The sequence below is a fragment of the Crinia signifera genome, chromosome 1 (assembly GCF_055691185.1).
Source record: "Crinia signifera chromosome 1, ASM5569118v1, whole genome shotgun sequence".
Taxonomy (NCBI): Eukaryota; Metazoa; Chordata; class Amphibia; order Anura; family Myobatrachidae; genus Crinia; species Crinia signifera.
The window spans coordinates 116,512,920-116,537,354 of record NC_139217.1 but is presented as its reverse complement, the minus strand read 5'-3'; the positions used below and the strand labels follow the sequence as shown (position 1 = coordinate 116,537,354).

The following is a 24,435-nucleotide window of genomic DNA, read 5'->3' as shown; positions in this document are numbered from 1 at the left end:
TACAGATCACGTGACTGGGTCAGAGAAGGAGCTCACTGATCACCAATCCCTGGGTGTAGGTAAGTTTAGCTTTATGTATTTAATGTTTTTTTTTTATTTTATACCTATTTATTTTCACTGACATCAACCTTTGTTTAGACTCCCAAGTCGATCACAGAAGTTGGCTCCAGGTCAGTGTGCTGAATAGGATTCAGGGAACTGGAGGGAAGCATGCATAATGCCACCTGAAGATGGTGTTAATATTGAAAGGATCCCTCTGGTATTTTTAGCAATCAAATCACAAAATAATGGGAATTTAAGGTTTAGTGGTGTTTTTTGTTTTAACCTTAACTCCGCCAATAACCATTGGATACATTTAGGTGTTACTAAAATAATGCGAAAAGGGTTATACATTTTATAACCCCTTAAGACGCTTCTGCAATTTTGCCCGATGAAATCCGATTTCGAAGCATCAGGCCGATAAATCAGATGAAAACAGCAAATCGCAAGCTCTGATCCGATGTGCAGTCTCGTGAGCACAAGATTGGAGCCCCTAGATTGCAAGGGCTGCAGTATCGATATATTAGCGCAGCTCTTGCAATTTATGATATGCAGAAGGACTTTATACAATATATTGCATGCACTCCTGCTGCCTGGGAAGTTCCAAAGTTGTTCAACGCTATCAGATGCGACTTCTCCTCTTGAATGAGTCGCAGAAGTGTATGGGGCCTTTACACTCACACCACATTTATCTGTCTGTACAAGGTACACTCCAACTTCACTATGTAGGGATCCTTTCCATGTTATGAAAAAAACTTTATTGTTTTTACAACAGAACAAACACTGACATACAATACAGAAATATAGAGTCTGCGCTGGAGAGTATCTCTGTTAAAAAAAATAGTATTTATTATACTGTACATAGATTTCAAATTACTGGCCAGTGTTCTAAAAATATAACAAACAAATTGAACACATAAAACAATTAAATTACATGTAAATACTTAATTGGTTAGTTTAGCAGCTTTTTAGTGTAAAAACAGTGTTTGCCTGGAGGTATATAGAAAAATCCTCTTGTTAGCGTTAAAAGGTTCTGTATATTGGACTTTATTCCTTAGAAAACAGGCACTGTTAGTGTTGGTTAGTTGTAGAAAAAAACTCAATGATTCAGAGAATATATATATATATATATATATATATATATATATATAGATATAGATATATCTATATATATATATATATATATCTATATAGATATATATATGTATATATACAAGAAAGGCAAGGGGTACCCAACACCGCGCCCTATTAGCCCAAAGCTGCACCTCTGAAGGATCCCTGTTAGCTGAGACCCGGGACGGACAGAAATACAAAGAAGATCAGGGTGCGCTAAGGTAAATTACACAACTTTCTCATTAAAACATAAATATTTAATAAAAAGCCTCTGATAAGGCTTAGAATAAATCAAATCAAAAAGAGTTACACAGCCATTTCATAGAATAATTTAACAATCCACAGTATGGAACAGGCCTGTTCCATACTGTGGATTGTTAAATTATTCTATGAAATGGCTGTGTAACTCTTTTTGATTTGATATATATATATATATATATATATATATATATGGTACTCTTTACCTAGATGGGCGCCCGTCGTGGTGATCGCGGGTACATTTATGTCTGGCCGCAACGCGACCGACGCGATGCCCGCGATTTCCCATTGAAACCCATGTTAAACATGGAAATCGCGTCGGTCGCGTCGCGGCCGGCCATAAATGTACCCGCGATGCCCGCGACGCGATGCTCCCGATTTGCCATAGGAATCAATGTTAAAAGGCCCGATGGACACGATTTTACTGTTAAATGCCTCAATGGACCCGATTTGGCCATAGGAATCAATGTTAAATGGGCCACAGAGCCCAAATAGGCACAATTAACCCTTAAATGTCCCCCCAAATTTTTAACGCCACCCCACGATCCACGCCAACCCGAAGCGTGGCGAGCGCAGCGAGCCCGCGAGGGGCGGCGGTACGCGTCCTCCGACCTTTTCATGCCCTACTATCCACTAGGGCGTGGAGTGAGAATAGAATAGTGTGGCGAGCGCAGCAAGCCACCGAGCCCGAAGCGTGGCGAGCGCAGCCGGATACCTTCACAGTTATACGCGTCCCCTCGCGGGCTTCACAGGTGTCCGTGGCGACGCGGACACCTGTGAAGCCCGCGAGGGTACGCGTCTACCTGTGAAGGTATCCGCGTCCCCTCGAGGGGCTCGCTGCGCTCGCCACGCTTCGGGCTCGGTGGTATATATATGAAATAAAAAATAAAGCATTGAAGATACAATCGTCTCTTACTTTTAGTCTGGCCAGACCTGATGACTATTCATGCTGGGACCCAGTTAGGTGTATCTTCCCGTGTATGGTGGGGTACAGGAGACCTGGATGTTCTTTGTAAGTCCGGGGAGAGGTTTAGGAGACCTATATTCTCCCAGGGATAGCAGGCAGGGAGCTCCAGCAGACTCTAGTATCCAGAGAGAGTGGGTATTTTTAGTGGATTACGCGTTTCACCGCCTCCTCGTGGGTATCAGCTGCTTCTTCAGAACCCACTATCTATTAGCAAGTAAACTTTGTCTTTAGAACAAACAATGCTCTTCTGTTTTTTTTCCTGATTCATGTCTTTCTCCTGTTGTTAAGCATTTTTTTCTGCAAAATAATGTTTAGGCTCAGAAGTTTAGAGATGCACGAGGGTGATTTGGAAGAGTGTCTGGGAAATAGGAAATTATAAGTTATAGACATCTGTGCATGTGCTAATGTTATTACTTTTTTATTTTGAATCATGAGTCAGTACATAAATCGCATGAAATGCATCCAAATAGCATGTGATTCCGGTCCAATGCAATGCACGATCCTGTGCCCATCGCATCGCCTGCGAGTCACACTAGCTGAAGGAGATATATGTCGGATCGCAAACAAGCCAGACAGGCTTAGCTGGGATCGCATGGGATATATTGTATACAGAAGGACAGAATATGATATATCACATGCGATCCAGCTGCCCGTGAAGGTCCGGACGGCTCAAGGAGTGACCCTTACACACGTTTTGTTAAACAAAGGACTGTCATTGTAGTTTATTGATTTTGAACATGAATAGGTGCAGTATCAGTATTTTCTTCTGAAGTTTTCTTTGTCTGCATGTGATCTGACCACTTTCCTGACTACAAATAATTAAGCTGGTAACTTTTTACTAAATTCTAAGTAATTTCTCCAGGGGGACCCTGGTGTGTTGAATTTGTAGTAAACAAAAATCACTCTTGTATTTTGTTTTTAGATAGTTTAGAAAAATATCTTCAGGACACAAAAACAAGTCATTTCAAAAAGCAGAAAAGTCTTCATGATTTCCACTTCTCAGAAGATGAAGAGTCATCTGGGAAATTGTCCTTTATTAAAAACAAGAACCAAACCAATCTAAATAGCAGGAAGGATCCAGACCATAGCGTAATCACCAATGATACTAGTAAGGGAGACTATAAGCATGCTTTGCCAAGATCACCAGACAAAGAAGGCAAACCTACACCCAAGCCAAGAGAATCCACAATGAAGTATCCTTCTTCAGGTAAGAGTTTGCAAAACAAGACCATTTCCTGACTCTTGTAGATATTTTCCCTTCTTTCCTGGTCTTTACTTTTCTATTCTCATGTAAAGCAACACTTTGCAATATGTATTTCTTAGTACAAATAATGGAGGATGGTTTGTGGGACAGGGGAGTTGTGAATACTTAGTGATACGGTGTTCAAGTTGACCATATCGACAATCAAAAAAAGGTGAAAACCCCATGTCGATCTTTTGACTGTCGACCTAGCCAGTGTCAACCAAATGCTTGTGTCGACCTATCATCCATGTTGACCTTAGGCATATCGACCGATCCGGGGTTTTGACATATGCCCCATCGACCCAATGTATGTCGACCTTATATGAGTCGACCCAAGGACTGTATCCAAGGTTTCACCATACCAGGTTATAAGCACTGGTGTTAGTTTCTCTGTGGTAGTATTATGTAGGAAATATAGATTGTAAGCTCCACTGGGGCAGGTACTGATGTGACTGTTCTAATATTCTCTGCAAAGCTCTGCGGAATATGTGTTTTTTCTCACACTTCTAGAAAGATTCTGGCTTCCTGTCAGTCAAACTGTGGGGGAATCGTGCTTTTATTTATATTTTTAGGAGATGCTCAAATTAGTTTCAACAGTGCGTCAAATTAATGAATTAATTGATGAAGTAAGTAAAGTATAAGGTAAAATATTTGAGAAATTCCCAAAGGTTCTCAAAATCGCTCCCCAGGACCTCACACAGTACATGTTTTTCAGGTCATCTGTGGATTTTTAAAATGTAACCGTTACACAGTGCTCCTGCTGGGTGACCTGGAACACGTGACCTGTGTGGGTTTCAGAGGACAGAGTTTGAGAACCATTGCTCTACCACTGGGGTAGCCAACCCTAGTCCTCGAGAGCTACCAACAGTGCATGTTTTGCAGGTCTCCTCACAGAATCACAAGTGAGCTAATTAGCTCCATCTGTGTATCTTTTAAAATGTGTCAGTGATTAATGAGTGCAGCTGTGCAGCAGCTAGGTTGTCTGGAAAATGTGAACTGTTGGTAGCTCTCGAGGACTAGGGTTGGCTACCACTGCTCTACCACATATGTCCTTCCATTATTTGGTATCCAATTCGTAGTGAGTTGCAGCAGCAGATATGGCCAGAGGAGGTGGTGAGATCAGAATAAGGGGCTTCTTCACATACCGGGATGGCTTCTTTTACCACAATCAATTTAAAAAAAAATTCAGATTTTGGATGATTGCAGATTTCTGAAATCATGCAGAAACTAATGTTTCCATATTTGTAATGGACCTTTCACAATGAATAGGCCCCTGAAATATGCACTAACTACACTATGGTCGCTCATGCACATGTGCAAACCCTCTGAATGAACACCTTCGGCGAGTTTTCCACTCCCCGAGTCGTTGGCAATTTGAGTGACATGCATGGGGTGTTCGCTTGGGTCCGGCCAGCGGTTCCTGGTGGGTGCGACCATAGAAATGCTGGGTGGACCCCTTTGAATGCAGGCATGCCCCTGTCTGCTTGGGGCTGGTAGACGTCAGCACTCGCCCCCATTTCGGCAGAAAGCGTCCAGATGAAAAGTAAGTCCTGGCTTTGATGGTGACTTTTCCTCTGTGCATGCGAGTTAATGTGTAAGTGTACACATGCAGCGTAGTGCAGGGATATGGGCAGCAGGGCGGCGTCACCTGCTTGCTAGGCAGCAAATATACACAGGCTAGCAAGCAGGTCTGAATCGTGCCCTGAGTGCTGTAACACCTTGATGCAATGTTGTATTTTCAGATCTTCATCATGGGATTGCAGCAAAATCTCTGAATATAGTTATTTAATTCACTTGCTTGCCTTGTTTATTCTGCAGATCAGGCAAGGATTACGTGTGTATTTTTCATAATAATTTATGTCAAATTAAGAAATCACCCTGTTGCAGCACATCTAGTATGGTATTGAATTAGGTACTCACTCAAGTCACACAATTCTGCATGTGTCTATGATGCTCATAGTCACTGAGAAGTCCATATGTCTGCAGCAGCTCGTGTTAAGACCATGGAGTCAGTACGCCAATGGTTGTGCAGCGTGTGTGTGTGCACTGTGTGCAGTAGATGGAAAGTGAGTGAGCAATGGGAACAGGAGGGGCAGGGTTGACTGGGCGAAGCAGTTATATATGTCGTGAGTTGTGATGGGGTGTTGAGCAGGAGAGGGGTAGGCAGGGGTGTAACTAGAACTTTGTGGGCCCCATAGCAACATTTTGAAAGGGCCCCCCATTGTCACTACAAGGACCCATTGGTTGACAGAAGAAAGGAACAAAGAGTAATGGGAGATGAGAGACAACGGGCGGAATGTACTAAAGTAGAAATGCGGTAAAAACACCACAATTTCTAATGCACGAAAGCCCCCCTCCAGGAGAGACAGGGACAGACTGTCTGAGAGGGGGGAGGGAAGAAAGAGAGAGACAGAGAGGGGAAGTGTGGGGAGGAGAGAGAGAGACTAGGGACAGACAGAGATAACGGAGGATGCACTAATACTCACTGCCCTACTTCGACGCACATCGCCGGCTAACGCATCGATAATAATCGCATATGCACTAAGATATGTGATTATTATCGCAAAGGACAGCTCTTGCCTTAAGAGCTGCCAATGGGAAGCAGTCAGCGATGTGGGGGGCGGTATGGGGTAGTTGGGGCCGCCAATAGAAGTTCATAAGGTTCTATTAGGCAGCAATAACCTGGCGTGTGGGTTTTAGCACATATGCAAATATGGTAAAAAACCCTGATAACGGGGGTTTTAACTGCATTTTCGTGTTAGAACATCCTTCCCAAAGAGAGAGGTGAGAAGGCAGGGGAAAGAGACAGATAGAGGTGGATGAGAGAGAAAGCGAGGAAAGAGTGATAGTGAAAGTCTGGGGAAAAAAAGATTGGAAAAAACAGGGGGGGGGGGAGGTTTGAGACAAAAAGGAAGAGGGGGAGTGAGAGAGAGAAGTAGGGGGATAGAGGGAGGTGGGGGAGAGTTGAGAGGAAGTGAAGCGAGGCAAGGAGGAAGGGGGAGCAATGGTTTCGAAGAGCAGCATCACTTTGTTCTCTCTTCCCTACTCATACAAACGGCAAATTGCAATGTGTGATTGTAGTCTCTCTCTCTTCACCTGCTTTGCCGGTGGTGAGTCCGCTGTATCCCAGCTCCAGCACTCTAGCAGTGGTTTCCTATTCAAACCACCAGGTGTGCTAGCCCCTGCTCTGGCAGTAAAGGACCTGCATGTGCCCTGACAGATCACTTGTGTGCGCCAGTAGCTGCTGAAGAGTAGAGGGGTGTCTGGTCGCAGGACGGCGGCAGTGACATGACTGCGCGGTGGCCCGGCTCCAGAAGTTGTGGATAGATAATCCACGTCTGCCCTGCAGCAGGGGCAGCGGAGCCTTCTCAACGGCGCTGACAGCGGCTAGAGGTGGAGGTATGGCCCCGGCTCTGACCCTGGCGGCAGTAGTAGCGGCCGATTGCTTGTGCGCCAGTTGGCCGCTGAACTACAGTGGGGGTGGGGGGTGGGTAAACGGCAATATCTAAAGAAAATACCTGGAAAAAATTCAGGGGATTGCCTCGGGCCCCCAAAGCCGCTGGGCCACATAGCATCTGCATTCCCTGCACCCTCTATAGTTACACCACTGAGGATAGGACTAGTGAGGAGGGAGTCAAGTAAGCTATCTAGGGCATTGAGGTGTGGGGAGAACTGTGTAAGATGTGGAAGGGGGAGGGCAAAGAGAAGGCTATGGGGAGATATAGAGGGAGGTAACAGCAAGAGACATATATTTTTATTTTGTGTGGGGGAGCGGCCAATAATGTGCCTGGGGTTTGCCTGACCCCTAAATCTGCATCTGGCAATCAGCTGTGATGCACTGAATGTCCTGAAAGGCATCTTTGCTGACTACAGATCAGGTGACTGGGTCAGAGAAAGAGCTCACTCATCACCAATCTCTAGGTGTAGGTTAATTTAGCTTTATGTATTTTTGTATTTTATACCTGTTTTTTTGTCTGTCTTCAACCTGTGTCATGTTTAGACTTACAAGTTCATCACAGATATAAACTCTGAGCCCTGCTTAGCCTGTCAGTGTGCTGAATAGGATTCAGTGAACCGGAGGGAAGCATGCATAATGCCATCTGTAGATGGTGTTTTTATTAAATGATACCTCTGGTAAAGTTGATCAGATCACATTTCCCCATTACAAGTATGGGAAATAGTATCTGATTACTAAAGGAATTTAAGGTTTGGAGGTTTTCTATTTTTTTATTTAACCTAAACTCTTCCAATAACCATTTAATATAATTATTGATACTAAATTAATGTGAAAAGGGTTATACATTTTAGTTATAAAAATATTTATAAATATGCCCCTTAAGACACTTGTGCAATTTTGCCAGATATAATCCAATTTCGAAGCCTTGGCCAATAAATCAGATGACAAATGACAAATCGCTTGTGTTTAAGCTCCGATCCGATGTGCGATCCCGTGAGCATCAGATTGAAGCCTCTAGATTGCAAGGGCTTCATTATAGATGTATCAGATAGAGCAGCCCTTGAAATATATCATATGCAAAAGGACAGAATACTGTATGATATACCGCATGCAATCCTGCTGTCTGCGAAGCTGCCAGGTGGTTCAAGGCTATCAGATGTTACTCAGATAAGTTGCAGAAGAGTATGGGAGCCTTTTCACTCACACCGCATCTATCAGTCTGGACAAGGAACACTTGAACTTCACTATGTAGGGATCCTGGTACTCTTTACTTAGAAGGGCGCCCATCTCGGCCATCTCGGGCATTGAATGCACTAAAAAATCAGGTGCGATGCGACAGGCGAGATGCCCGAGATTTCCCATAGGGAACAATGTTAAATGTCTCAATTGACCCGATTTTCCTGTTCAATGCCTCAATTGACCCAATTTTTCCATAGGAAACAATGTTAAATGGGCCACAGAGGCCAAATAGGCACCCTGAAGTGAATAATGGCCACCCGAATTGTTAACGCCACCCCACGATCAACGTCAACCCGAAGCGTGGCGAGTGCAGCGGTACGCGTCCTACGACCTTTTCATACCCCCACTATCCACGTCGGCGTGGAATTGAGAATAGAAAGTGTGGCGAGCGCGGAGCGTGGCGAGGGGACGCGGATACCTTCACAGGTATCCGCGTCCCCTCGCGGGCTTCACAGCTGTCTGCGTACCCTCGCGGGGCTCGCTGCGCTCGCCACGCTTCGGGCTTGGTGGCTCGCTGCGCTCGCCACACTTTCTATTCTCAACTCCACGCCGACGTGGATAGTGGCGGTATGAAAAGGTCGTAGGACGCGTACCGCCGCCCCTCGCGGGCTCGCTGCGCTCGCCACGCATCGGGTTGACGTTGATCGTGGGGTGGCGTTAACAATTCGGGTGGCCATTATACACTTCAGGGTGCCTATTTGGCCTCTGTGGCCCATTTAACATTGTTTCCTATGGAAAAATCGGGTCAATTGAGGCATTGAACAGGAAAATTGGGTCAATTGAGACATTTAACATTGTTCCCTATGGGAAATCTCGGGCATCTCGTCGGTTGATCGCACCCGATTTTTTAGTGCATTCAATGCCCGAGATGCCTGAGATTTTTTACTAACGATGCCCACGATCAAAATCGTGGGCGCCCTTCTAAGTAAAGAGTACCGGGATGCTTTCCATGTTATGAACAAAACTTTATTGTTTTCACAACAGTACAAACACTGCTCTGCTGTGTTTTTTTTTTGTCTTTCTCCTGTTGTTAAGAATTTTTTTCTGCAAGATAATGTTTAGGCTCAGATGTTTAAAGATGCACGAGGGTGATTTGGAAGAGTGTCTGGGAAATAGGAAATGATCATTTATAGACACCTGTGCATGTGCTAATGTTATAACTGATATTTACATATATTTTTTTTTTATTTTGAAACTTGAGTCAGTACATAAATTGCACGAAACGCATACAGATCGCCAGTGGTCCAATGCGATCGCATCAGAGCCTGCAAGTCACACTAGCTGCAGGAGAGATATGTCGTATCGCAACCAAGCTTGCCAGGCTTGGCTGGGATCGAATGCAATATATGGTATGCAAAAATACCGCATATGATATATCACATGTGATCCAGCTGCCCAAGAAGGTTCCGGGCTGTTTAAAGGGCGATCGTGTGCAATTCTCGATGGGAGATTCTCGATGGGAGAAGTCGCACAAGTGTATCTCCAGCTTTACTCCTAAACACTGGGTCTTGTTAAACAAAGGACTGTTATTGTAGTTTATTGTTTTTGAACGTGACTAGGTATCACTATTTTCTTTTTATAATTTGTCTGCATGCGATCTGACCACTTAAATGACTGCAAATAATTATGATGGTAACTTCTTGCTGAATTCTAAGTAATTTCTCCAGGGGGACCCTGGTGTGTTGAATTTGTAGTAAACGAAAATCACTTTTGTATTTTGTTTTTAGATAGTTTACAAAAATATCTTCAGGATACAAAAACAAGTAATTTCAAAAAGCAGAAAAGTCTTCAAGATTTCCACTTCTCAGAAGATGAAGAGTCATCTGGGAAATTGTCCTTTATTAAAAACAAGAATCAAACCCATTCGAATAGCAGGAAGGATCCAGACCATAGCGTAATCACCAATGATACTAGTAAGGGAGACTATAAGCATGCTTTGCCAAGATCACCAGACAAAGAAGGCACGCCTACACCCAAGCCAAGAGAATCCACGATGAAGCATTCACCTTCACGTAAGACCATTTAATGACTCGTGTAGATATTTCCCCTTCTTTCTTGGTCTTTACTTTTCTATTCTCATGTAAAGCAAAACTTTGAAATATGTATTTCTTAGTACAAAAAATGGAGGATGGTTTGTGTGACAGGGGAGTTATGAATACTTAGTTATTTATTTAACGTGAATTCAATTACAGGGCAGTTTAACATTGCATCGTCTCGTGCTTAGAAAGATTGATCAGTTGTGTGCATGTGCAGCCGGAGTGCAGAGTAGTATGTGCATACATACAGATGTAGCCACTCTCATCGATTGTGCTAGAGCACCTAGGTGAGGATATTGGCGCATCCGTTTTGTAGCGCACTTGCCGCACTGAGGTGCGTTGAGGCACGCCATACAATATGCATGCAATACTCATCTACCGCTTGATATACAGTACAGAAGGAGCCGTGCCATTTGCCTAGAATGGGACTCGCATGCGTCTGAGATTCTCGTGCGTACGGCGCTGTTGCTCCATGTATACAGTACAGTACAATACAAGCTCAGGCAAATGGCCGTGTAATGTACAGTGGTCAGATGGCGCGTCCATGGCAAATTATTTCATAAACATAGTGTCCTGCAGTTCTCTTAGCCGATGCAGCATACAGTAAGCATAACTGATGGCATGAGATCTCTCTGTGCTCATAGACCCAGGTTTGAGTGACAATATTTGGTTTCTCTCTCTATGTTTTTAGTCTAGCATTCATACATTTATACATACTACTTTACTGTAAATACATGGACTATACATGGGCACTTCTGTTGGTGCATCTCATTACACTATTTAAAGCAAATAAAGGCTATAAGGATAGCATACAGTCACCTTACTGTCCGTAGCAGGCCAGAGTCAAGCACGGAGCGAGTTAACAAAATGGATACCAAGCCTGAACCAGGGCTTTGTTGAAGCCCACATCTATAGAGAAGAGCACTGCTGTCAAGGTCACACTGCTATAGCTTTACCCTATGGATAAATTAGTACTTAGTACATAAATAGGAAATACTGTATAGAGATGCTAAGCACAGTGTTTTTATATCCACCAACTTTTGGAGGAGCTTTTATCTCTCCCCATTATACTAGAGATAACAAAAGCTGTTCATGCTACTTAGTACGCAAGTTCTACATACAGTAGTAATCAAATAGGAATAACTGTATGTCGATGATAAGCACAGTGTTTTGGCATTGGAATGTAAGGAGGAGCTTTTATCTCTCCCCAATTTACTTGTAGTTTCCACTTTAGCTTTTATAGCAGGATACATTACAAGCTGTTTGTGCTACTCATCACCAAAATAAAAAACAGTCTAGAGTTGCTAAGCCTTTTACACAGTGATACTGGCATAGGCAGCACATCCACATGTTTTTCACTGCAGCGTCTGGGCCAGTGTCAGCAGCGCTGCTACACTATCTTAAAATAATTGAGCCTGTCACTTTTGTTAGCACTGAGGTGACAGGCATGGTCACCATTGCTGCAGGTTATGCAGATGGGAGTCGGGCTTATACAGCCCGCCTGTATCCCATCTCGGCACGCAATTCGACAAAACTCGCCGAAATTGGGACAGGCTTGCATGGGAGATGCTCACACGCCGATTTGTGGCAATGGATGCACGAGTAGTTAAGACACTCATGCGCCCCCGTCTTGACGAATGCATCACTCTTGTGGATCAACTAATGCAGCATGTCTTACAGTGTCAGCAGCGCCTGTGTCAAGACACGCTGCTATAAAACTGCTATAGCTTAACCCTATGGATACATTTAAAATGAGCTTAAAGCTTAATTACTCCAGTTTTGGTAGTCCAATCGGCTCAGAACTGGGTTGTTATGGAAGGGCAGACGTTTAGCTGCCAGAGGATATGAACCCCACAAGTCTAACAACAAACGTCCGAACCCATGGTGGGTCTGAATTAACAAGTCCATTAAAGTCTAGTGTTCCCGCTAGGCTGTTTTTGCGGGGCGCTGCGCCATGCCCGATTTTTAAAGGGCAAAATGTGCCCTGCCCCTCTAGCAGTGCCCCGCTAAAAGAGCCTGCTGCCTGTCCTGCCGGTGTGCCCCGGGGATGCACCAGGCATCGCCATCTACAGCGGCACTGGGCTTCCCGGCAGCTCAGGGACTTCATCATGGCCAGGCCCGCCCCCTTTAGTGACGCCGCAGCCAGGGCCCACCCCTTTTAGTGACGCCACGGCCTGGGCCGCCCCCTTTAGTGATGTCGGCGGTCCCGGTCCGCCCCTTTTATGCTGCCATTGTGCTGCAGCGCCCTGCCCCATTTAGTTCCTAGAAGGAACACTAATAGTCTATGGGGAAATTGTGTCCACTTTGCACCCTGATACCGGTAGCTCCAGTTCTAGGTGTCCTAGAAACTCGAGACCCAGTACCATATGAAAGAGGTGACTCCGCTTTTGGGGCAGACTGACTACTACTAGTTTATGTGACACTGGGAAGGGAAGCAGCAAGCAACCACGGATGGGGTCCCCACCAATTATCCGCTGGAGCATTATCTGAACTGCTCGTACTGTAAGTCATTCATACTGTGGTGTAATTCTGTGTTTTAACCAGTGTAGCGTAATGAGATGCACGTAGAGTAGTGTCCTTACACTAGTGGAAGCTATACCTTTGCTAGCTTTATAGTTGTGGGCTCCCATGAATCCCTGGCTGACAGCCTATAGCCATTTTGTAAACCTGCTCAGTGCCATTTTGTTAACCTCCTCGGTGCTCGAGTCTGGCCTGCTTGTACTGTAGTGTAAATCTGTGTTTAACCTTAAATGTGCATAACGTAATGGGTGCATAGACAGCAGTGCCCTTACACAAGTGGAACCTACACGAGTGTCTCACATGCACGTGCACCCCATTCTCAGTGAAAGTACTGTATACCCGCTCACTTATCCCCTTAGGCCGTTCTAAATAGCGTAATGAGACGCATGTCTATGCAATAGTATTTTTGGAAAAAAGTGTCTAACATACTGAACAGTCCAATAATGTACAGTAAAGTAGTTCTTGCGCTATAATGCATTTCAATTGACACTTCCTGCACACGCAATCCGGATTCTTTTGCTATTGCTTAGCATTAGACATCTGACGCATGCACAGTGGTGATTTTACCAAGCGACATCTGGTGGATGATTACTGGTATTACACTCATCCGGTAATGCCAAACGCCAAGTAGGCGGGCCAAATGTCATAGGCAGGCTAGATGAGAGAGGCTCCATCTGTATGTGTAACATTACTCCAGCACTCTCTTGGCAGTGAGTGCTGTGGTATTGTAATAGATGAAAACTAAAGACTCAGCCAGTCACCAGTCTAATCTTGATACATTTCAAGCTTATTATTTTACATAGTTTTTAGTTGAACCCATCTTAAACTACATGCAACTCAAAATAACCAACACAATTTTACACTCTATGATTTATGTACTGTATATGTTTGGGGCAAAAAGCTGCACTCAACTAACAAACGATGTTCACGAATTATACTGTAATTAATTTTAATCTGAGAAGTAGTTTGCAGTTGTTTGCGAGTAGATAGTTGCCACCCAGATAAGAAGAAATTCCCCTTCCTAAATTGCACAAGAATTAGGAATGGATCTCGGCTCACTATCCACTCAGAAGTCCATATGATATAACCACTCTGAGGTTCCACAAATCTGCGACTGAGACAGACTGATCGAGGCCAGCGCTGATGTCAGAGACCCACCCTGAGAACGCTTGGGCACACCTGCATTTTTTCAGACACTTCCAGAAGATAGGAGGTTACCACCCCTAAATGCTGCCTTCCTGTCAGTCAAACTGTGAGGGGATAGCATTTACGATCCATAAGCATTTCAGGCGCCATTCGTACTTGTGCATTCGCAATACATGCGGACCGCATTGCGGTCATTCGATAATTGCTCGATTTGCAAATTCGCTGATTAGCAAATTATGCTGAATTAGCCCAATATTTGTAAGAGATACTCAAGTTAGTTTCAACAGTGCCTCAAATGAATTAATGAATAAATTAATTGATGTAAGTACAGTATAAGGTAAAATATTTGAGAAATTCGCAAATGTTCACAAAATTACTCCTCAGGTGATGTTTTCCAGGTCACCCGAATACGAATTTTCGTATTCGTATTCTTAGTAAATTTCCCAGACTGTGCTGTAAAACCTGGATGTAATGTTGTATATACAGATCTTCATCATGAGATGGCAGCACAGGATCTCTGAATATAGGTTATTTCACTTCACTTGCTTGCCTTGTTTATTCTGCAGATCAGACATGTATACTTGTTTAGGTTGTCAAAACTACACATACAGATGAATCATGTCTTGTCTTTGCTGGCGATCCGCCAGCAGCATGCTTCTGGCGGATCGCCAGCAACACGGCGCCGCTATCTGACTGTGACGCGCGTGCGTCCCCCACACACACGCGTCACAGTATCCGGGCGACGGGGCGTTACTGTCCGCCTCCCGCTCGAGGGGCAGGGGGGGGACCCGAGGAGGCTACGGGGGGTGCGGTCGCCCGGTGTGGGCACCGGGCGACCGAGGGCAGCACCGTCGGAGGGGGGCGCGCGCGCGCGCGTCCCCTTCCGGCATACAGATGGCGGCGGGGCAGGGGATGGCGATGGTGACGCCATCGCCATCCCCTGCAAAAGATGAATCCCGCTACATCTGTATAGGAATATCTGTGTGCATTTTTCAAATTCATTTATGTAAAAATAAGAAATGACTATCAATATTTGCACTGGTGGTATAGATGTTATTGCAGAATATTCCGTTATGACAATATTGGGGTCACTGAAGTCCTCCACCAGTAGCACATCCTGTGCGACAATCAAACATTCTTTACACGTGATTGTAAGGTTTGCGTTCACTTTCTTTATAGTACATGTAATGATTGGTACAATGGTACCACAAAATACTTTTAGGTGTTTTGCTCACCATCTAATATAGGGGGTAATTCTGAGCTGATCGCTAAAGTGCAAATTCGCAGGGTGATCCATTATCGAACAACTGCACATGCATATAGATGGTAGTGCACATGCGCTTGCCAACAGCGGCCAAAATCAAAGATGACTCTATTCATAATGCCCTTGCAACTTAAATGACAGGAAGCCGCTGTTTGTAGGCAGTAACCAATTATTTTCTGGGAGTGCCCAGGCGTTTTCAGGGAGGGCGTATGACAGCAGCACCCTCGATACGCATGATTCTGTTGCAGAGTTGTAGAAGGGACAGGCTTACACTTGCACAAATGGGAAAATCATTCGATGGTGAGTGAGTTGCTTATGGATTTGTAGCTGGCCGCCGATCTGAAGTATTTTCGGAAGTCATTCGCACACTTGCACAGGGCGGGTTTTCACTCTGTCTGGGCAGCAGCTATCTGATCGCAAATTTGCCCAGCAGTGATCAGGTCTGAATCAGGCCTATAGGGCCTTCCTATAGTTACAGTACCCTCCATATATATATAGTGTTCAACACTCTAACATTCTTTCTTCATAATGATTATGTTTAGCACTATTTAAAGTGGGCACACTTAACATTGTATTAATATGTTCAGAATATGGTAGAATTGTATTAATTGCATAACCCTAATTAGGAACCTAAAGGGCTGTATGCACTATGCTGACGCCGATATTGGTGGCGTCAGGACCCGGAGGGGGGGGGGGGGCAGCATAGGCAAGTGGGGCTACCGATGTTTATGCCGCAGCTGCAGCATGGCTGTCGTTGACGATGTCCTTCCTCATCTGAACATGCTTGGATGAGGGAGGGGGTCGTTAACAAGGCGCGGGAACGTGCTTCGTTAACAATGCACAGTGTACACACAGAAAGCCCTTTCTGAACGATATTGTGACCAATATCATCTAGTGTCTATGGGCCTTAATGTAGATTCTGCGCCACTGGCAGCACCAGGTTTATTTACCTGCTGTAATATGAAATACAAAAGCAGTGTAAATAATACCGGTCATCACTAGATGGCGGCAAAGTAATGCTGAAATGTGTGCTGTGGATAACATTGTTTCAATGGGTTATCTTTATGCATTATTCACCTATGCTTAATTAATTCAAATATTTCCATAAATATAAAAGCACAATGTTTTATTGATCTGAATGTACGAGACTTAAAATTTACTTATCTAATTAATTTCCAGCTGAAGGTATTAGTGCTTCTGCATCTGTGGAAAGCTTTAAGCCAACTCCACAGATTAGGAACTTGCTAAAAAAAGGCAGTCACCTAGAAGATACAGCGGAGAGAAAGCAGCCCAGCCCCAAACTGTCCTCGTTGTCCGCTCCTTCGTCTCTAACACGACTTAACGATACGGTTCCTGTTTCTGAAAAACAATCAGTTTCCGAGAGAAGTAGCCCAGAGGTAATTACAGTGTTCAACCATATGCATCTATCTGACTAGAGAAAATGTTAGAACTCATTGCTTTAATCAAAACCTTTTCCATTTTGTACATTCTGTTTTTAAGCTTCCAGCTATTGTGAATGGTCTTTGACCCTTATGTGAAGATTTTGTAGGTAGTCGGTGACAATCGGTGACTAACGATGAATCCAAAAAAAAAAAAGAAACATTTTTTTAAATGCGACTCAGAATTGAGATAATTAAGTAATACTCTGAATATATATGATTTCCTCATGATTTACTTATTCCATACTTTTAAGCAGTGGTACCACTAATTCTGATTTGTCATACACATGGAAGATTTAACGCAGTACAGTTTGGATAAGGTGCTGCCCCCCCCCCCCCCCACCCTTTCAGGAATAATAAGCTATTATTGTACTGGGGATGGACTAGTATACACCATCCTAATTATACCATGCAGTATACATTTGAAGATCGTTTTCTGTTCTGTAGAAAGCCTTCTTAAAATAGTAGTGCCCTGCTAGTTAAAAGAAAGTCATAAACAGAAAGTGGTGTCTGTTATTTCATTGAAAGGCCATCTCTTTCAGTATTAAAAGTTTGATGAACCCACTGCCAAGACCTCCATTATCCCTGAGCTCAACAATGGCAAATTCCACTGTGTTCTATCTCCCGTTGACTGGAGAATGATGAGCTGCCAGGCCTGGGGAAGGCAGGCTTTCCAGCTGTTGAACTCTCCAGGCATGTTACATAACTAAGTATAATGTTCTTTCCATTGTTGTAGCTTGACATGTTTGCTATAAATGGACTTGTACAATTCTTTTAACTCTAAGCGCCGCTGGCTGCCACTAGATGGCACCTGATGGAGCAATTCAATTATTGCTCCATTTTGGGATGAACAGCTGCCAATATTTCTGCTTGTAGCCCTCCAAGTGGCTCTTTTCACATTGCACCCAGCACTTTGGTCGAGTTTATCCACTTTACAGAGCTAATTTAGCCAAATCATTGTCTGTGGGCACGATCAGTACAAAATAAAAAACAATTGGATTGCACCTCTACCCCAATCTCCTATTACTATTGAAGGAATATTGGGTGTGCAAAAACCATTAAATCAACAGCCGTGACCACGTCCCGTTCTCGGTCTGCTTGACCGAGAATTTGCAGGCGGAATTCAATGTCCCGTCTGAAGCGGGAGGAGAAGGGGGCGTGACCGTGAGCTGTGGCCGGGAAGAGGCAAGTTACAGCCGGGAGCTCGTCACTTCCTGGCCGTTCTCGGCAGAAAGTCGGGCTCTTTCTGCCGAGATCCCCTGTTCCATGCTGTCGGGAAAGACAGCATTAAATAGGGCCCCGCAGCCATCTCCTGACGAGATTGAATATCCCCATAGTTTAGCGTTGTAAAGGTCACAATATGGAGATGACAATAAAAAAACCTTATATTCCACTGTCTATTATGGATATAGTAAGTAATTGTTTTCTATGTTGCTATGAGAGTTCTTCATATTCATGACTGCGACAGTAGTGACTCATATGCTTTTGTAATCCCTGTAGATTTACTAGGAACAAATGATATCAGCCTATTTACACAAACCAGAAAGCAATCTAGTCCCAAGTTTACCTTTACATCTGCTGCAGAGCCAATATGATTGTTTATGTGAGAAATAAAAAAAACAAGTAACACATTCAGAAAGGTAGTAAATAATTGCAGACGTGTTAAGTTTTTTGTGTCACAGTAACTTGTATCTGCAGCGCTATGTAAGAAACTGTAAATAAATGTAATAAGCAGTTTATATACAAGACTTAACCCTTTGAGTGCCAAGTTCATTTGTCAAAATAGGTATGAAAACTGCCCCACTAAACCTTTTTATTCATCATAATGATCTGTAATGCTTACTTATATAGAAATATAATATTTACACAACATTTTTTTTTTTTTTTTTTTATACACTAAATGTGAGCGACGCTGGCATTTTTATCGGCTATTTAAAACATCTCTCACAGAAATGTTGGCGCTGAAAGGGTAAACAAAGACAAGTTTCCTACAGCTAGCATTATCTTTTTCTGAATCGTTCAAAAGAAGAATTCCCATCTCCATGTGTAAAATATGAATGACCACCATCCATTTTCCTTTCATCTGTTATGTCCTAAGCTGGGTACAAACAGAAATGTATTTATTTGTCCAATCTGTCTGATGAGAACAAAAACTGGCAATGTATGGGAACAAATGACAGTCTATCTTTTGCTCCCAAGCCCTGGAAATTTTACAAAAACGATGTTTGGATAAATTTTTTAAATAAAATCCTTTTAACCGATGTTTCTGAATGACTATTATCTGATTGCCAGCGTTTGGGGGCAAATGGTTTATTATCCTTTGCTCCCATACTTTACATTGACAGATTTTTGTTCTCACCAGATAGATTGGATAGATTAACCTTTAGCTGTGTACCCAGCTTTACTTTCATTAGTACTATAATTTGCAAGAATAACATGTATTTTTATTCTGTGATTTTTAGGGCTATAGGGTGCCAAACCTGCCCTCTCCTCCTTCACAATTCAAGTCTCTCTCAATAACCGGTGATAAAAACAATATGAAAATTACAAAGGAATCCGGGGTATTAAGAGGTAGGCATGTTATAAATACTGTTTATTTGAAAAACATATTAACAAAAACATAAACCAAATTAAATTGTATGAACACTACATTTTTTAAATCAGGTTTGCTGATCCTGGGACTAATATTCTAGGTTATATTCTTTCTATATGCGCAGTATTTTACCATGCACATTTATTACTTGCAGTTCAACTGATTACTTGAATATTCCTCACTGTGAGTCATTTTGCTGATTAAAGGCCATTGAAAAATCATAATCAGTTACATTCATACTGTTAATACATTTTATTTTATGCTGATCATTTAATTTGTATCTAGTGTATATTAGATATCTAAAGCTGCTTTATATGCTGTCTGTCTGTTGTGGGAGAATTAAATGATTTTTTTTTTTCATTTATACTTTTTACCATCTGTACATTTTAATTGTTGGCAAATCTGCATGTCAAGTAAGTTTATTTAAAGAAAGTGTGGTCATTCCAAAAGTGTATTAGCATATCTTAACTGTGTTTATAGCTATAGGACTTCATTAATCCATTGTTGATTTACAATATACTATTCCTTTAACTAGTTTCAACTATTTAGAGGGGTTTTGGACCATCAGATAGTAATTAGATGCTAATATACACTACAAGTTGAGTATCCCTTAACCGTATATACAAAATGCAAAATATTCCAAAAACCGTGTATTTTTCAGAATATTGAGTTGTGTTTTTTTTTGTCATTGCGCCCAGCCTCCTTCCAGGGACGGGCCCTCTCAGCCTCCATGCCCCAGGCTCCTTCTCACCTGTCATTGCTCCTGGCCTCCCTCCTCCTTTGCAGAGTAGGTTGTACCACTACAGTACAACCTACTCTGCACATGTTTCCTCTGCCCCCCTGCAGTGCCCATAGTTTTGTCCATTTGAGAAAGAATTTGCCTTTGCGAGTAAACCAGAATAACCCCCAATATATATGAAAACAATGTCCTCAAATCAAGAAATATACCATAACACACATAAAAACATGTGTTTACCTCAGAGCAGGTCATTACAGAGAAAGGCTGTGGATATGGGTATGGTTACCCCCCTTCACATACGACGCACCCTCTTCTGACAGCATTCACCTTTGGCATACACAGGAAGAAATTAAAGTGCATTGATTGTCACATTGATCACATCACTGGCTAGGGATGCAGAAATGGCTATGGATTGCGGGAAGTGCAAAGGAGAGACCAGGAAGAGGGATTCAGTTCCCCAGTCTCTGCACAGAAGGCTGTGCAACACAAACATTCTCCAAGGCAAAGAGCTCTCACCAGCAATTCACTAAAACGAACTAGCGTGAACACCTGTTTCTCTTCAACGTGCTATTTGTGCTTTGGGCCTGATTCAGAGATGTTCACCTATGCCAATGTTTCCGCAATTGAGCAATTATTGTGATCTCATTAATGCATCTAGGTCGCACTGATGCACTTGTAAAGGTACTTAAGCGATGTCGCTCACAGTGAGGATTTCTTCCCAAATTGATTATCAGCCAGGGAGGGCTGTTTGGAGGTGTGAACATCTGTAGAGTGTGATATAGATTGCTCAATGCTAACATATAAACATCACAAGTATTCAGTATAGTTGCCTACTTCTTTCAGCTACACTGAAGGGGAGGGGGGGGGGGTGGGTTGGGGAGGGAGCTGGAGGTCATTAAGCCCCACAATTTGCATAATTTAAGCCCCTCCAGGAGAGCCACAAATGCTGGGGCATCTAGGGTAGTGCTGGAGGCTTGCCCACTTTTATGAGGGTCCAGACTGACCTTAGTATGGTATGTCGATGTGGGATATTTTATCTGGTATTCACAAGACTCTGAAAACCAGAAAGTATTGCTGCTGCAGCTTGCTGTTTATGTTCTAAATACAGACATGGAGGGCAAGAACTGCCTCCTCTAGGTAATGAGGATCACACTTGTACATTTTGCATTTGTCTTTTAGTGGTCTTTTGGATACACTCCTTGAATGATAAGAACCCATCTGTTTCCTCTTGTTCTGCCTCACAAAGAACTTTTATTAAGTGACTAATAGGCTACATCCAAGCATTTGAGATGCTGAATATAATTTCTATTAATTGCTACTCTATATGGTAACAGTTGTCAAATAAAAGTAACGAAGCCCAAGGGAAGTTAAATGCACGTAGATATCATATAGTAGAATGATTTTACGTTTTCAAATCCATTTACAATGCATTATAGAAGGCATGATTAAATACAGAATTTTAAATCCATTGGTACATATACTGGTGATGTCATTGCACTAACACTTCATTCTTTATGTATATCAATTCTAGTGCCAATGTTTAGTAACATTCCCAAGCTTATGTTGTGAACAATTTGATAGTTATAGCTTAAAAAGTTCTCTCCCCCCCCCCCCCCCAAAAAAAAGGTGTATTAACCAAGCACATTACAGTGTAACGTGGCAGGGGGATTGCCGATTGGGCTGATAGGTAAGTAGAAAGCTGCCCTGAAAAATGATCCCACACTCAATGAAAACTTTGTACTGTAAAAAGTGTACATTATGTTTTATGTTCTTTCACACATTTAATATTTTAATATTCTAATATTTTAGGAATATTTTACACTGGAGATTGTTTTAGTTTTAACCAATTAAAAATGCAATTGCTTTTTCTTTTAACGTTGCATATCCTACCTAGGGGAGGTCAAGTACTTACCAATCAGCTCCTGTGATCTTTCAGACACAGGTCAAATTACGCAATAGAGGTTATTCTAATCCTATCGCTTCCCTGCGTGTTTTGCAATGTTCTGAGACTGCGCATAAGCATTTATGCGCCTGCGCAGCCTCGTTGTGCGAGCGGGCGCTACCCTGGGAAAATAGAGGGGTATCGCCCATAAGAATGCCCAGTGTTTTGTGGGCATCCCCCTGCAAACACTGGGCGTTCCCATGCTAATGCGGCTGTGAAGCGGGTGCGGGGGGAGGGGGGTGTTGGGCGGCAGCTGACGTCAGTGGATGTCAGCTGCTCGGCCTCTTCCCGTACAGTGCGCCGCAGATCTAAGGTCAGCAGAGGCTGATTTAGATCTGCGGGTGCTTGCAAAATCCTTCGATGGTCAGCGACCGACCATCAAATGATTTTGGCACCTCACGCAAGGCTGCGAATGGATGTTTATGCTAAACATGCATTCGCATGCGTAAGGGGGAAACCGGCGTGCGTGGGGGGTGGCATTTAGATGACCCGCAAAGCTGTGAATGACCTCCAATATGTATAGTCAATATTGTTGGTTTCTGGGCTCTGGGGACTTCCAGGGAAATTGCATAGCCAAAATCTCACCTTGTATATGCGCCTTTAGATACAGATTGGTTGGTACTTTATCTCTCTTAAAGCTTTGATAATTCTTCACTTCTAGTTCTGAATGAAGAGAAAAAACATTTATGTATAGCCATTGTTACTGTATAACAATTGTCCAGTAGCAGATGACTGGAAAGTGACCCGCTTTGGTTACATATATATATTTTTCAGATCTACAAATGGATGAAGTTGATGGGCCAGGAAGCTCTGTGCCACATGGTAGTGGAAGGAAATCCCCTTCTGTCTTAGAAATGATGATGATGGATGTAAAAGAAAAGTCTATGAAACAGGAGGACAGAGACCTGAAGCCTGTGGGAAGTCATGCAAACCACTCTTCTAGTGATGACATTCTTTGGGGTAATGAAGGGAGGCTGAACCTGAAGCATAAGCAACAAAAGGTATAGATGTATTCAGTATACATGATTGTAGAACACATACTATATGTCAGTAGTTTAGTGTACGTAGAGGTCATAAAATATTTACAAATAACACATCATCATGGCCATACTTGTGTTCTATGAAAGTATCTGTGGGCTTATAGAGGTAGACATCAAAATGCCTTATCAAGCAAATAACGTTTATATATATATTTATTCTACAATCATAGTCATATTATTCATGTAATTCACACATAGGTGTGCGCACATTGAGTGTTAGGGGTGCACAGGCACCCCCTAATGCTGTGCCCACCCTTATAAACACCTCTGAATACCAGGAATACCTTTTACCAAAGACTTTTGCTTTTTAGCACTGTATTCCAATAAAAGAAGAGCCCATCAATCATTTATGTGTGTTTGAATTGTTAATTGTACTAGACCATTGTCCTATCACTACATACCTGTGTCATATTTTTTACTTTATTTGCATGTACTTGTACACAGAGTAATTAGAATATTAAAACTGAAAGAGCTAGCAGGTTATGGTGTGGCTGAGAGTTTTATATTTTAGTGAGTGCCCATATATGATGGTAGACACGCCCAATAGGTGGTGCTAGGCACACCCTTTTGATGGTGCACCCCCTAATAAAATGTTCTGTGCATACCTGTGAATTCACATACATTTGAAAGGATTTCCATATTTGGAGAGATGGAAGATCCAGTCCTAAGGGCTACATATGAAGCAGTGAAGATGCTTTTTCCGGCTTGTTACTACTTTTTGGCATTTATCAAAGTGTTAACCCATTCATGGAACTTACTGCCATTCCTATGGGGATGACAGAATTAGGCAATTTGTCATGCAGTGAAATGCTATAAGGTCCTGGATCTAGCTGGCTCGCCATACGTGCGGATTACTCTCCGCATGTACAGACCTCATTGCTGAGTTTTGCTCAGCATTACAGAACAAAAGATACTGTTGGTTGCAGCCCATATTGATAAGTAGAGCACCTATTGTTAATATAGCTAGGGAGAGTATTATACAGTAAATGCAGCCATTGAATGGATAGGTTCCTTTCTATTCATTAGCTCTTTTCACCTTTTTTTAAATTCTCCATCACAGATTTTACTGTGAAAGATGACCGCTTTATTGATTGTCGCTAGTTATTAGATTGCTCATTGAATCATGGGAAGAACAGGTAGCAGTGCAAGTCAAAAAATGTTCTTAGTGGTACTGATAGCGTCTGCCAAAAATGAGCCTGGTTACATGTCATGAGATTGCGTGGCCACATCATGCCACAACTAGGGGTATAGCCACATCATGCCACACACTGTACTGGCCATTACACATAATGCCACACTGTAATGTTTATTACACATTATTCCACACACTGTAATTCCCATTGCACTTTATGCCACACATAGTGATGCCCATTACACATTATGTCATGCTTGTTGCTTGA

At 42.8% G+C, this 24,435-nt stretch overlaps 1 protein-coding gene across 2 annotated transcripts in view; it reads left to right on the top strand.

Annotated features, from left to right (window-relative positions):
* MAP9 (microtubule associated protein 9) overlaps positions 1-24,435 on the top strand; it is an 81,622-nt gene that overhangs the window by 17,219 nt on the left and 39,968 nt on the right. For both annotated transcript variants that reach the window (XM_083172195.1, XM_083172186.1), the window contains exons 4-8: positions 3,300-3,584; positions 10,044-10,328; positions 16,462-16,679; positions 19,184-19,292; positions 22,770-22,996. In XM_083172195.1, coding sequence (XP_083028321.1) covers positions 3,300-3,584; positions 10,044-10,328; positions 16,462-16,679; positions 19,184-19,292; positions 22,770-22,996 — 1,124 coding nt within the window. The remainder of the gene's footprint in view (positions 1-3,299; positions 3,585-10,043; positions 10,329-16,461; positions 16,680-19,183; positions 19,293-22,769; positions 22,997-24,435) is intronic.